The sequence below is a fragment of the Monodon monoceros genome, unplaced genomic scaffold, assembly GCF_005190385.1.
Source record: "Monodon monoceros isolate NGI ecotype Baffin Bay Population unplaced genomic scaffold, NGI_Narwhal_1 Super_Scaffold_21, whole genome shotgun sequence".
Lineage (NCBI taxonomy): Eukaryota > Metazoa > Chordata > Mammalia > Artiodactyla > Monodontidae > Monodon > Monodon monoceros.
Window position 1 is genome coordinate 169,303,296 of NW_021703778.1, and position 15,550 is coordinate 169,318,845.

General features: G+C 47.4%; 1 protein-coding gene across 3 annotated transcripts in view; it reads left to right on the forward strand.

The window, feature by feature from the left end:
• The window catches only part of EML1 (EMAP like 1), an 85,459-nt gene extending 70,113 nt beyond the window's left edge, over window positions 1–15,346 (forward strand). The window contains exons 17-22 of one of the 3 annotated variants that reach the window (XM_029239533.1): window positions 10,136–10,233; window positions 10,344–10,431; window positions 11,769–11,864; window positions 13,119–13,249; window positions 13,816–13,979; window positions 15,136–15,346. In XM_029239533.1, coding sequence (XP_029095366.1) covers window positions 10,136–10,233; window positions 10,344–10,431; window positions 11,769–11,864; window positions 13,119–13,249; window positions 13,816–13,941 — 539 coding nt within the window. In that variant the 3' untranslated portion in view covers window positions 13,942–13,979; window positions 15,136–15,346. Of the gene's footprint in view, window positions 1–10,135; window positions 10,234–10,343; window positions 10,432–11,768; window positions 11,865–13,118; window positions 13,250–13,815 lie in introns of all 3 variants that reach the window. The other 2 variants (XM_029239535.1, XM_029239534.1) reach the window with 2 other exon arrangements.
• The last annotated feature ends 204 nt before the right edge of the window (window positions 15,347–15,550 follow it).

The window sequence follows — 15,550 nt, forward strand, 5'->3', positions numbered from 1 at the left end:
GCCATGGCTCACGGGCCCAGCCGCTCTGCGGCATGTAGGATCTTCCTAGACCGGGGCACGAACCTGTGTCCCCTGCATCGGCAGGCGGACTCTCAACCACTGTGCCACCACGGAAGCCCTAGGCTCTTTTAAATTTGGCTTTGCTGGAACTTTTCATAGGGAATCTCAAATTGAACTTTCAAAAGCCCTCTCAAAGCCAGGAAAGCCACACCAAAGACTTGCCATTAGATTCTGCCTGCAATACCTACAGACTTAGGTGAATTCCTCTTTTCTCAAGGTCCAAAATATCTTGAGGTTACTGTACCTGCCAGGAAGGGGCCTTCCTTATTCACCTGGAAAGGCTGCTGGGAACCTAAGAGTTTCCAAATTCTGGAGAGGTCAGGTAGAAAGAAAAGATAAATGCTTCAATTCTGTTTACAAAGGTATAATTTACTAAATTGCTGTAAGTCATAATTAGCTTAAGGGGAAAGGTTCCCTTATCTGGAAAACAAAGATTAAAAGCCAGTAATATTTCAGATGAAAGTCACACAAATTATAATCATATTTATCAGTTCATTCAATCCCATGTAATTAATTTTTGTTCCACTTGAGTCCAGTTTTTCCATCAGTTCTGTTGACCTTGCCTGACGATTGAGGGTGATAGTGACAGTGATAATTTCAAGAAATTTGTAAGGTTTTTGTTAAGGCTTATATGATTTGCCCAGTGACATGGGTGCCTTTGATCACTGGACATTGTGGAAAGTATATCCCAAGTGGAAAACACAATTTCTAACAGTTTCTTTGTCATTGTGAGGACATTAGCCTTGCAGCAAGAGAAGGCTTTAACCCATCAAACAAAAATGGGGTTTTCCAGGGAACAGGGAGAGCCAAGCAACCGTCATGGGTTTCCCATAGCCCTGGCTGTTTAAACTCATAGCTATTGTCTACCCATCTTAATTGTCTGATTTAGGAGCGGACTGTTGCCATGTCACAAGCGTCAGGATGGCAGAAGTCTAACAATGGGGGGTTAACTTTTGTAGAAGCTGAAAATTTTTTGTATCTACATCGTTACATAATCTTTACAGATTTTGTTGCTGCCTTTGCCTGAAAGTCAGCTGGAGTATTTCCCTAATACTTGGGTTCATTCCCTTTAGTGTGAGCCTCAATTTTGATGACAAATAGCATTTTATGTCGGGACATAAAAGATTTCCAATAATTTCACATAATTTCTGGAACACCTATAATATATACTTACATAGACAGAACATAAAAAAGGCTTAACGTTATCTTTTATTTGACCACGCTTCCCATGTTATTTAACATACCAAATAAACCTAATTAGTTTAATATCTCTCTTTGAGATGCTTCAGGACAAAATCACTTTCTTTTCCCTTAACAAAATGCATTTCCATTCCATATCTTCTTTTACTGAAAACCTTATTTTCCTTGTATACTGAAATATTTCCCTTAATATTTCTAGTAGCATGAATTACATATATAATTTTTAACCCGTAAAAAAATTAATCTCTAGCAAAAACCAAGAAGCAAACAATTGTGAACTGTTTCTTATATTAACATTTCCCAATTGGCAAACTTATGAAGATTTTCTATAACGTCTAGAAACATACATCTTCTTATAGCGTAATTTCTTTTCTCAATGTGGTATAAGATGTGTGTCCAAATAAACCCAAACATCTTTAGTTTTTCTCTAATAAGAAGACAAAGAGGTAAACTTAGATTTGCTTAGCAATTAATGTTTTAGTATTTTATCTTATTTGGAAATTATCTGTATATTTAATGAATTTCCATAATTTATATTAACTTAGCAAAACTCTCAAGTTTCAAGTTACCAAAATCTGGAGGAACTATTTTTAAGTAAACGTACTATATATAAAACATAGTTATTCTTAAAGAGTTTACCTAAAAACTTTAATCTCAAATATCTCTATTTCCCTACTTGTGAAAACATCATCATACCAAGTTAATTTTCTTGTTGACAAGTGTTGGAACAGAGATAACATGAGCTTATTGATTTCTTTTTTAAGATTTTTTGGGGATTTTTTTTGGCTGCGTCGGGTCTTAGTTGCGGCACGCAGGATCTTCGTTGAGGCATTCGGGATCTTTTGTTGTGGTGCACCAGCTGTTCGTTATGGTGCGCAGGCTTCTCTCTAGTTGTGGCGTGCGGGTTTTTTCTTCTCTTCTCTAGTGGCGCGCAGGTTCCAAGGGTCATGGGCTCTGTAGTTTGCAGCATATGGGCTCCAGTTGAGGTACACAAGCTCAGTAGTTGTGGCGCACGGGCTTAGCTACACCGCGGCATGTGGGGTCTCAGTTCCCTGACCAGGGATCAAACCCACGTCCCCTGCGTTGGAAGGCGGATTCTTTACCACTGCACCACCAGGGAAGTCCCTTAATTGACTTTCAATAAACCTAGGTATAATAAAAGTATTATACTTAATGTTGATGACTTAAAGACGTGTCTGTATTAACCAAACCAACAACTTAAACTTATTTTCATTTATTAAAGATTAATCCTGGATCATATGATACTTTAAAAATGTGAGGAGTTAGTTTCTTGTTATAGTTAGAAATATTTCATTGGTAAGCACTTACTTCTAAGTCAATTAAATAGAGCTCTTTTTCAAATTAATTTTGATAATATCATTTGGAGGTAGAAACGTGCTATATTTATAATGTACATACAGACATACACACATCCAGATAGACAGACAGAGATCTCATAGTTTTCCTGCTTGAGTTTTTAAAGGTCTCATTTCCCCTTTTCTGCAGTTTTAGGTTCTACTAGTTGAGCCAAGGCTGTGGTCTCAGGCAGTGTGGGCTGTGCTTGCATTTCAAGGACATGATAAGAGTTATACCTTCAAGTTTGCTTGAATACTTTTATTCAAGCATAAAAAGGAGTACTTTTATTGTCTCAGGTCAGAATTTTGAAAAAAAATGTTTTATCAAGCCAGCTTTGTTTTTTTTTTTTTCTGCGGTACGCGGGCCTCTCACTGTTGTGGCCTCTCCCATTGCGGAGCACAGGCCCCAGACACGCAGGCTCAGCGGCCATGGCTCACGGGCCCAGCCGCTTCGCGGCATGTGGGATCTTCCCGGGCCGGGGCACGAACCCGTGTCCCCTGCATCGGCAGGCGGACTCCCAACCACTGCGCCACCAGGGAAGCCCCAGCCAGCTTTCTTTAACTGCACATGCAAAACTCAGTTTTAGAATGTCAAAAGAGTCCCATTCTGGCCATTTTAGAGCTAGATCATTTCTACAGTTGTAGAAGCCAGCCGGAGTTCCAGTGAGTGGCTGGCCTGTCTGGGAGCCGTTAGGCGTTAGAAGCGCAATTTCCTGATTTATTTTAGTTTCATTTTATTATACAGTACAAATCTTTCCATTTGTAAGCCACATTTTAAAAAAAGTCAACCAACCCAGTTTACCCCAAAGTTCCTTCTAGGCCTTTCCTGCCTGGAAATTTCTTCTAGGTTTCTTACCTGGAAACTCCATCTAGATCCCGTGCCTGGAACTTCCCGCTAGCTTCCTTTCGCCTAGGAAATGTACTGGTACCCCCTTAAGAGTCCAGGTCTTAAGGTGACAGCTCAAATGAAAGTCATGGACTGCCACTTCATACAAGAAGATCCAGACATCAGGAAAAACTCACCGAACCAACCAACCTCAAGAGTGCTGTGAAGCTGGGGGGCTGGGGCTGGGGCTCAAAGGGTCCGTGTTTGTTTGCTACCCAGCATCCATCCAGAGTAGACTCCAGCGACTTCCCTGGTGGTCCAGTGGTAAAGAATCCGCCTTCCAGTGCAGGAGACGCAGGTTCGATTCCTGGTCAGGGAACCAAGATCCCACATGCCGCGGGGCAACTAAGCCCGTGCGCCACAACTACTGAGCTTGCAAGCCTCATCTAGAGAGCCCACGTGCTGCAACTACAGAGCCCACGCGCCTTGGAGCTCACACGCCATAACTAGAGAGAATCCCGTGCGCCACAACGAAAGATCCCACGTGCCTCAACTAAAACCCAATGCAGCCCTAAATAAATAAATATCAAAGGCTGGGGGGAGAAAAGTAGACTCCAGGTGACCCCACGTGGGTTTTTCTGATATCCTGCCAGCTACGCCAAGCAATGTAGATGGAAATAATCAATAAGCCAATCTCTAATAGGCATAGAACTGAGCCAAAGTGAGGACCAAAGCCCAGGAGACAGCCTCTCAGATAATTCTGCGGCACTGCTCCAGAGAAGCATGGTTTCAGCAGTTTTATATTGCGTCGGAACAAAGAACTTCACACAAGTCAGGGATACATTTCTTCAAGGTTTAAAAAAAAGAACAGAACAGCACATACACAGCAAGCCAGGACGGCACCTGGTGCCTGGAAAAGGAATCTTATCATTGAGGGCAGACCAGCACCGGCGTCCCAGGAAGAGAGGCATTTAATCTTTATTTTTAACGTGGACATTCTTTACTTCTGGTCAAGGCACCGTTTTCTTTAGTGAGTAAAGCAGGTGTACGGTGTGTTTGATAGGCCACAAATAGGCTGTTTTAGCTAGCCGAAAATTCAAGTTAAATCGTGAATAAGCCAGAATGCCTTCCCAGAATTCAGCATGATTACATTTCTTCGCTAGCAGACACCTACCTACTGCCGCAGATGGGTTGTGTAGGATGAGCTCAGGTGGAAGTGAGACTGCTCTGTAAATCTCCTTTAAGGTTGATGTTATGTTGTGCAGCGGGGGTGAGAGGTGAGCAGTTGCTTCCTGAAGTTAACCGTGTGGACTGAGAACTAAATCTTTCAGATAATTTCTCAATTCCGCAGGCACTAGTGAGAGGTCCAGGTTTCAGCGGCTAATAACCTGTATCTGGCCTTTGGTTGAAGTGGGAGGTTCAGAGCGATAGTCCCAGACACAGGTGCACGCTGGGAGCCAGTGAAGCAGAGCCTTTGGCGTGCATTAGAATCGCCCAGAGGGTGTGGGCTTGTGGAGGGGTTCTTTGGCATCCTGAGAACCACAAACCTAGAGCATCTCTGTGGATCATCTGATAACCATTTCAGTCACATTTTATTACATGTTTTCATTTATGAAATATCTTACATAAGATGGCCTAATGCTAATAAGCTAACGTTATGTGAATTTTTACTGAAACCATAGTCAACTACGATTGCCAGGCCCCTCGTAGGTTCATTAAATATAGAACTGTAGTAGGGACAGTTCTCAAAGTTGACACGCACATCGGGAACCTTACAGAGCACTTTGTCAGTGGACCAGTGGAGTTTTGATTGGATTAAATTTGTAAATTTTTTGAAAGAAGAATGGAGATTGGAAGAAGATAATTTCATGTTCGTTAAGCCCAACTGCAAATACTTAGCCTGCCTGGTCTAGTTTCAACCTGTTGAAACTTGGATTAAAAATCTAAAACCCTAAACGTGAAGATGAAAAAGGGAAAATCGCAATGAACTAATGCATTGCTCATGTGATTATATTGATCTCTTCTTTAATCTTATCCATATCATTGAGACATGGAGTTTCTCTGCTTTTATAAGAATGAATCAGAATCTGGTGTTCATTTGCATCACCCCAGCATCGAATCCCACCTCTGCTGCTCAGGTGGGACTAGAGACCCGCTGGGATGCAGCCCCTGCCACCCAGCCAACCTCTCTCCTGCCCACACAACGTCCCCAAGCCTGCACTCCACCAGGCATGCTCCCCGTACAGGTGCAACAGTCTCCTGCGGAGCCCCAAATCACCTGCCCCGTGTGACAAGCAGGGCGGATACACAGCAGCCATACAGCTACCCTGGAGACCCTGCTGTGCTCCCACCTGGCGCACTGTCTCCCATGCTCACAGTTCACTCGTCCTTCCAGCCCAGGTCAAGCCGTGCCACGCGCTTAGCTGTGTCGTCTTAGGCAAGTTACTGAACCTCAGTTTCGTCATTTGCACAGCTGGACAAATTCTCCCTGCTCTTAAAATACTGTTGGACTTAGTTAAGAGCTGTGTGGAAACCCATCCCCAAACCTTGTAAAGAGGCAATCAGTGAAACTGGCTATGGTGTTATCTTTCTCCTCCAGGTGACCAGACCCCTGCTCTCTGTTCTTATGAGTCAGTCCTCCAGCTGATTTTTATTTGGGACCAAATGCCCGCTTCTTTTAGTCGAGTAAGTTTAGGAATTTTGTACTCTCTGAAAGAGCTGGGGGTGAGGCATAGAGAGTTTATGGGTGAGAGGACGTGGTTCACAGGATGAGAAAGTGCTCTGGAGGTCTGAGCAATAGGCAGCACTTGGGTTTCATCTGGCCGCTGACTAGCATATAGACTGAAACTGCTTGGCTTTGATGTATTAGGCAGACAGTTTTATTACATATTTATGAATGAGCTTAAACCGTTACATGAAAACTTTCTATTTCGAATTTTAAGGAGAAATTACAATCTCATTAGGCTGTTAGAAGTGAATTGCCAAGGGAGATTGTGAAATCCTATTTTTCATTCATCTTTAAAAACAGATATGGGGCTTCCTTTGTGGCGCAGTGGTTGAGAGTCTGCCTGCCGATGCAGGGGACACGGGTTCGTGCCCCAGTCCGGGAGGATCCCACATGCCGCGGAGCGGCTGGGCCCGTGAGCCATGGCCTCTGAGCCTGTGCCTCCGGAGCCTGTGCTCCGCAACGGGAGAGGCCACGACAGTGAGAGGCCCGTGTACCACAAAAAAAAAAGCCAGATATGGAGATGGTAGTTATACAGGTATTTTTGTCAAAACTCTTAGAATATGTGCATTTTATTGTGTGTAGATTATACCTCAAAGCTGACTTTTAAGTGGGGGATTTGAGAGAAGATTCTGGGAAGATGGTGAGTAGGAACCAGCAGGAATCTGTCTCTCCACCTAGACAGCAACTGGCAGAATCTGTCTGATAGAACTGTTTTGGAAAGCCAGAGTCTATTGAAGGCTTGCAACTTCCAGAGAAAGACTTGGATGGGAAGTTGCAGTTAATTTCAGTCAGTATCAGCTCTTAGCACAGTGGCAGCGACCCACCCCCTCACCTCCAGTCCCCTGACAGGCAACTGTGCATGTGTTCCTGGAGCAACAACAAAAAAACTAGCAACCCACTCAAAAATGGGCAAAAGGCTCGAATGGGCATTTCTTCAGAGAAGACATACAAATGGCCGGTAAGCATGTGAGAAGGTGCTCAACATCACTACTCATTAGGGAAATGCAAATCAAAACTACAATGAGACACCATCTCATACCCATTAAGATGGCTACCATCAAATAAAACAGAAAACAGGGCTTCCCCGGTGGCGCAGTGGTTGGGAGTCCGCCTGCCGACGCAGGGGACGCGGGTTCGTGCCCCGGTCCGGGAGGATCCCGCGTGCCGCGGAGCGGCTGGGCCCGTGAGCCGTGGCCGCTGAGCCTGCGCGTCCGGAGCCTGCGCTCCGCAACGGGAGAGGCCACGACAGTGAGAGGCCCGCGTACCGCAAAATAAAAAGAAAGAAAGAAAGAAAGAAAAAAACCAGAAAACAGCAAGTGTTGGTGAGGATGTGGAGAAATGCGCACTGTTGGTGGGAAGGTAAAGTGGTGCAGCCACTGCAGAAGACAGTACAGCGGTCCCTAAAACAATTACAAGTAGAAGTAGCATATGGTCCAGCAGTCCCACTTCTGGATACAGACCCAAAAGAATTGAAAGCAGAGTCTCAAAGAGGTCTGTGTACACCCATGTTCATAGCATCATTATTGACAGTAACTAAACCATGGAGGCAATCCAGGTGTCCATCAACAGATGAAAGGATAAGTAAAATGTGATATACAGTGGAATATTATTCAGCCTTGAAAAGGAAGGAAGTTCTAACACATGCTACAACATGGAAGACCCTTGACATCATGCTAAGTGAAATAAGCCAGTCACCAAAAGACAAATATTGTATGATTTCACTCATGAGGAACTTAGAGTCGTCAAAATCATAAAAGGTGGAGTAGGCAAAATCATAGCGAATGGTTCCATGATGGAAGAGAGCTCATTATTTTAGAGTTAACAAATGACAAGGTCGTTCTTATCTAAAGATCGTTGTGCTGTGGAGTGTACAAGCCAGTAGATAGCTAGTGGGAAGCAGCCGCATAGCACAGGGAGATCAGCTGGGTGCTTTGTGACCACCTAGAGGGGTGGGATAGGGAGGGTGGGAGGGAGACGCAAGAGGGAGGGGATATGGGGATATATGTATATGTATAGCTGACTCACTTTGTTATAAAGCCGAAACTAACACACCATTGTAAAGCAATTATACTGCAATAAAGATGTTAATAAAAAGAGTGTACAAGCCAGGGTGTGTACATCATTTATCAGATTTTCAGCTGTTCCTTACCCTTATTCTTTGTCACAGGGGCAATGGCATTTGGCAAAGAAATGCTCAGGCTCTGGTCAGACTGCTGGGTTCGAATCCCAGCTTCTCTAAACCTGTGTGACCTTGTGCAAGTTACTTTATCATCCATGCCTCAGTTTCCTCTCCTGAAAAGTGGAGATAATATCTACCTCACAGGGGTCTATGAGGGTTAAGTAAGTTAATACAGGAAGAGTTTAGAATAGTACTGGTATGGTACATAGTCGTTACTCAACAAACGTCGACTCGTAATTATTCGATAGTAATTCTTGTTAGCATTTACTGTTTACTGTCGTCGTCATCATTATTGTCAGGGCTTGGTAGTTGGAGGACCAAGTGCAGGTGGTCTGCCAGGCAGCTCTCGGGCCTTCTCTAGAACCATCAGCAGCAGAAGGTGGCCCATCCCCCAGCTAAGGCAGTCCTCGGCCCATTTACCCCACCCCCTCACGAGTCCTGGTTTGGACAGGCTAACTCTGACTTGCCAACACCTTGATTTTGACCAGGCATTGGCCAAGACTTCCGAAAATACCATTTCCTGATGGCGCCAGGCCATGCTATTTCCTGTAGGTCTTCCTACGTTGCCAGAAGGAAAACCAGGGGGAAGAGGTGGGGGGAGAACCCTTATTGACCTCATGATGTGCCAGTGACCGCTAGGACCTTTACAGACATTGTCCAAGGGAATCCACTGAATTTCGATGAGAAGGTGCCGTGCTTCGTGGATGGAGGAACTGGCGCTCAGTGAGAGGAGGGACGCATTTGCTGTCCCCGAGCTCGTGGGCAGAGACCCCCCCCCTCCTCTAGGCTCCATTCTGGGTGCAGGTTGTCCAGCCCCCACGTGGTTCCTTTCTCCTTCCTTCCGGTTCCTGGCCCCAGGAAGGTCTGACCCCCTCCAGACTAGTCTCTCAGGCCCCGCTTCCATCCCAGTACATCCTGGGCCTCCCCACTTTGGCTTCACGCTTGGCAGGTTCATCTGCCAGCGACAGGGACTGCTCTGCTTTCACATTACAGCGAGCTCCTTCCCTTGTGTTTCTACACGAGCATCACGGCCTGATTGCTTAAGCCCTCCTGATGCCAGGAACCTGGGTAAAGGAGATGTTAACTGATGGCCCATTGGAAGAGCGGCAGGAAGGGCCTTCCAGACGGGGCGGCGGGGGAATAAGGGGGGCGCTGTGTGCACAGAGGTGAGGGGAGAGGGACCTCCAGGCATGGGGGGAGGGGGCACTGTGCACTGAGGTGAGGGGGAGGGCCTTCCAGGTGGGGAGGAGGCGGCAGTGTGCACAGAGGTGAGGGAGAGAGCCTTCCAGGCAGGGGGGAGGGGCAGAGTGTGCAGAGGTGAGGGGGAGGGCCTTCTAGGCAGGGGGCAGGGCAGCATGTGCAGAGGTGGGGGGGAGGGGGCGGCATGTGCAGAGGTGAGAGGGAGGGCCTGCCAGGCGGGAGGTGGCGGGGTGGGGGGGGGGGAGGAAGTGTGCCAGAGGCCTGAGAGAACCCGGTCTGTTCAGGGAGGAATGATGCGGCCGCATCCTGGAGGGCCTTGGGGACCCCACTGAGGAACTGAGTCTTGATTCTTCAGCAGTGGGGACAGCCAGGGAAGGTTTTTTTTAAGGGGCAGAATCTGATCAGATGTGGATTTTCAAAAGATAGCTTTGGAAGTGGTATAGGATTGATTTAAAAGCAAATTTTGTCTCTTTGAAATAATTCATGGCTATTTTTTCTAACTCTGTAATGGCCACTAGCATTATCGCTTGTAATTGATAAAATGTTTATTCTTAACAACTGAAATGTAATCCCGCGTGTTTTTGCAGATGGGAATTTCTTAGCAATAGGCTCCCATGACAACTGCATCTACATATACGGAGTCAGTGACAATGGGAGGAAGTACGCACGGGTCGGCAAGTGCTCGGTGAGCGTGCTGGTCACTCCTCATGGGTCTGTGCAGTTGTTTGTCACATTACAACGGTGTGGGTGGGAATCTATAAGGCAAGTGAAATTCACCCATGTGTTCTCTCCCAGGGTCATTCCAGCTTCATCACTCACCTGGACTGGTCTGTAAACTCACAATTCCTCATGTCGAATTCCGGAGACTATGAAATCCTTTACTGTGAGTGGCTCCCCAGGTGTGGTCTGGGTGCAGATCATGTAGAACCTTAACTCTGAGACCAAATGGGGCCTGCTGCAAAAACCCGCGCCCCATACAACTTGGGCACATGATGGCGTCTCTGGGCCTGGGCCCCTCCTCTGCACAGTACGGGAGTTGGGCTGGATACCTCCGCCTTGGCACTGAGATACTTGGGGTTCGGGCCCCCAGGAGGAGAAGGCGGGGCCCTGCAGGGAGAGGCAGAGAGAGTGGGTCAGAGCTGTCCCGGCGAGAGGGATGACCCCTCGTGAAGGCATCACCCTCACGGGCAGAGACCCAGCAGCCCCCTGGGCCCCTCCTCCTCCCTCAGCCCCTCCTGGCCAGGTCTGAGCCCAGGCAGGGCCGCGCAGTGGAGGCATGAATGATGAGGCTGCACTTGCCGAGCGCATGCTACATGCCGTGCACTGCTTCCTCCAGCATCTGGCAAACACCTGCCGTGTGCCAAGTGCAGGGTCCCAGGGCAGAGGAGGGCCCGGTCTCTGCCCTGGCGGAAGGTACCAGCAGGTGCAGTGTGCTTCACCCACAGGCTCTCAGGTGATCCACAGCACTTTCTGGCTTGTCCCATTTTAAGGAAGAGGAAATATCATCTCAGATACAAGGCCACAGGCATCAGGAGCCAGTGGGTGGGGAGGTGGGCGCCCCCTCGTTGAGGAGCAGGCCTGGGCAGGGCTGCTGGTGCTGGAGGGAAGGGGCCTCCCTCGGGCGGGGCAGGAGGCCCTGCCTGATGTGGGGCAGGAGTGGGGGATGGTTTTCAGGGACAGGCCATGGGTCTAGAATCTTCTCAGACATGGTCTCATACTCCACTAGTGAGAGTTTAACTGGGGAACAAACAAATCACCTGCAACGCCACAGGTACTTGGTATGACTGGTTTCCGTAAGCTTCCATTCCTAACTCAGAGCTGAAGGGATGGGGTGTGTGTGTGTGTGTGTGTGTGTGCGCATGCGCACATGCCCAAGTAGTTGGGAGAGGGCTAGGGAGCCTGACAGCAGGGGGTGGAGTTGTATCCAGGGGAACAGTGAGCAGACAGGGGCCTCAGAACCAGAGGTGGTCAAAGAAAAGAAGCCAGACTGGGGGAACAGACCCAGAGAAGGAGATGAGAAGAAGCGGAAGAAGAGGGGTCCCCACCGAGGCCCTGGGTCTTGGGCAGTGAGCACGGTCCCCGCGGAGCTGGGAGGTGGATGGTGTCCCCCTCCCAGAGGGCTCTGTAGCCAATGGGGCCTGGCTCCGAGGGCCCAGCCTTGCCCAAGTTGGAGAGGGGGCTTTGGCACTGATGTCACCAGACCTGCATTTGCCTTTCCAGGGATTCCCTCTGCTTGTAAGCAAGTCGTAAGTGTGGAAACTACGAGAGACATCGAATGGGCCACATACACCTGCACTTTGGGATTCCACGTCTTTGGTAAGGTTTCTGCACCTTTCATTCTGTTCAAACGTAGGATGTATCTACTTTTAGAATGACTTTCTAATAGTAGTGAAGTCTCTTGGTCGGCTTCAAACTGCTCTGCTACCCCGTGGACCCCACAGGACACACTCCCCGCAGCCCTGGGGAAGGGCCAGGGCTTGCCCAGCTATGGCCAGGCAAGAGGAACCAGAACCCTTTTCTCTCATACGAAATGGGTCCTGAGATAATTCTCTAGAACGCTTATATGAGGTAGTGCCAAACGTCCTCGATAAATGGACCAGATGGCACCCTATCAATTTATTTACCATTTGTTAGACTGATTGTATCTTTTTGGCCCTTAAACTAAATTTTTCATCTCCTTCGAAGTTTAGATTAGGAATATGTTTATAAATGGTCTAAAATAAATTGCCACAATTTAGTAGAATAAAAAAGAAAAGGCAGTACTTATAATCTCTTTATGTATGACCGTAAGTCAGTAAGTTGGTCAGAAGTTCACAAGTCTCCTTAGGGCTGGCGTTTTGCCATCTTCTGGCGTTGAATGCTAGGACGCCCTGGATTTACTCTAGATCTGCCTGTTAAGAAACTGATGTGCATACAGCTCTCTCATATCCAAAGTTATTGGGACCAACAGGGTTTCCTGAAGCAATGGTCAGGAGATCCCATCCCCCAGACCACACCCCAGGCCCACCTGGGCACAGGGCTGTGGAGTCAGAGCTGCTGCATCACCCGGCCCACAGTGAGCAGACACCCCACCTGCCCAGTGCCACCAGGCAGACAGAAGCCATGAAGGGCTGACACCAAGGAACGCCTGAAACACACAGGCAGTCCCAGAGTTAAAAAGCTCTTTGGAGGGCCTCTCATATGTAAAGAGTTACCCCCAAAAAAGAAAAGTTAGGAAACTGCAGGCTTAGGACTAGTCAGCTTCCCATCAGATGCTTTGGGGATAAAGAAAGCCATCGTGTCCAGAACCAGGGATTCTGGCCTGCTTTCTGCTATAGCGTCAAGAAGGGGCCCGAAAGAGGTGGAAGCCCTGAAGGCCTGTCACTGCGACTCTCATGCAGCAGAACAGTATACGCAGTGAGGGTTTCCCGGAACAGCCTGCAGGGAGATCGTCTGAGATGAAGCGTTCCTTGGGCATGGTTTCTAAATCTGGGACATTTCTATTTTTGTGGGAGTTCGATGGCCAGTCCCCACACAGTGTGGCCCTGTGTCCTGGTATTTCCAGTGCTCTGTCTGGGGTCTTTGTTTTAGGAGTGTGGCCAGAAGGCTCGGACGGAACCGACATCAATGCCGCCTGTCGGGCCCACGAGAAAAAACTCCTGTCAACCGGTGACGACTTTGGCAAAGTGCACCTCTTCTCCTACCCCTGCTCACAGTTCAGGGTAAAGGCTCATCTTCTTCTCTAGCCTTACCCCACGGGGCGCACTTACCGCCTGGCCTGTTGGTAATTGAATAGAAAGGTGCTATGAGTGATGCCACCAGTCACACATGCAGGGGTGACCGTCATTCGGCTGCCCCAGAGCACTTCAGGCCCCCCTCCACTGCCCTCTGGGGAGAACCCCGCCCCCCCACGTGGTGCTGGCTTGTCCTCCTCTGCACTTCGTGGGCCTCCCCCCTCTGCTGTCCACCACGGCTCCCTCTGCTCCAGCCCTGCTGAGCCGAGCGCACACCAGTGCCTGGAACACCCCTCTTCGTTCTTCCCAGACCTGACCCTCCTCCTAGAAGACCCTCCCCTCCACCCCTGCATCCGGTCCTCCCTCCTTTGGGCCGGCCTGTGCCTGGTGCAGCCTCTGGGGTTGAACCTCTCCCTGCCCGCATTCGTCCCCTCCAGACCAGATTCTCAGTGTACAGGGGCTCCATGTGGTTTGGCACGAATGTAGACGTCCAACGCTTCCAACCCCGCCTCTATGGCTTTGCGTTCAGCTCCCTCCATGTCATTCTTCCCCAGGCTCCCAGCCACGTGTACAGCGGGCACAGCAGTCACGTCACCAACGTCGATTTCCTCTGTGACGACAGCCACCTTATCTCCACTGGCGGCAAAGACACGAGCATCATGCAGTGGCGGGTCATTTAGTCCCGGCAAGAACCCGGGGGAGCAGAACGGGCCAGGAGGTACAGACTCGAGTTTCGCTCACTCGGTCACTGTGATTTCTGCTTTGTTTGAAGAGTTCTCACAAACCTCAGGAAAATTATGCCCTTTACTGGTTACCTTAGCTTAGTGGATCGGTGAGCATCACAGCAGGTCAGCCATTCAGGTCTCTCTTTTGTTGTACAATATATAAAACACTTAATATAAAAAAGATGCCAAGGTTTACATTATGGTGACATCGAGAAGTGACTGGTGTATCCTTCCTAACTTTTCTATGAACTCTTCAAAAACGGTCACAGAATGCCTTTTCAAAGATTGTACATAGGCTTTACTGTTTCACCATGGAGGTTGCTAAGTTAAATATTTATGATAACGAGGTACTGAATCGTGATCGCTGTTGATTAACTGGTCCTGAAAGGATAAGTCGTTGGGGAAGAGAATGGATAACTGATTTGCACAACTGAATCAGGAAATGCAAATAAGACTTTATTTGGTTAACATTTTCGAAGGTTTCATTCAGTTCTCCCTCTGGGAGGCTGGTGAGAAAGGGGTCAGATTCTTCTTGTGTTAAGCAGATTCTACTCCAGATTAACTTAACTATTGCAGCAGGGTACCCAGGCATTTCAGAGTTCCAGCTAGACTGTCTGCCTGACCACATGCAGTCAGCCACTTAACGCCTGCACGAATCACGTCCCCTCTGTTCCCCGTTCACAGGCCCTTGGTGAATGGTGGAGACAACTAGCCACCTTCCTCTGTATATTAATTGGCATGTTATGGTATTGTACTTGTATAGGATTTTAGCAACTCATAATGAATACGTAAGGCTAGGCTTTACTATTTTAATGCTTACGGACATTGTATATTTGTATTTTAAGACCAAGTAGACCAAGTCAAAAAGATATCTCTCTAGTGTACCATACACCTGCAGCGGGGAGAAGTCTGGAAGGCTCCACCAGGTACTAAGGGCAGCTTCTTTTCCTGTCTTTTGTGCATGGACGGCTTATTACGCCATGAAATAAGATTGCGCTCTGATGAGTAAAACAGAGAAGGCCTTATCCATTTCAATTGTGTGGCAGATGGAAATTTATCGTTTACATTGGGGAATGTATCTCAGATTTTAAAAATAGAAGAGTAATAAACAGACTTAAAGACGAATGTTAAGATTTTTACTTGTTCTAGGCAAGTAAATGAACTGAACCATCAACTCTACAGCACTGGTTGTTTAGAGTGGCCGATGAAGCTGAACATTGGGAAGCATTTTTTATTACATCTCCAGCCTGCTGCGGAAATGCCGGGCACCAGTAAACAATATGTATTAAAGATGATTCTGTTTGTATGTATCCTTATCAAATATATTCTATAATGAAATAAAATCTGAAAAGTGGATTTCTTATTGACCTATAATCATGAAAGTATATAAATTAAAATATTTAAAATTAGATATGATTCACACTATATTCTGTTTCATATCCAGATTTTTTTTTTTCTCACCTGGGTCATTTGCAGATAAAACAGCAGTTTGCATATGGTGTGTAAGCATTCATCAGATTAGACAACTATAAAGAATTCAGCTTTTTGTTATTGTTGTTTTTGG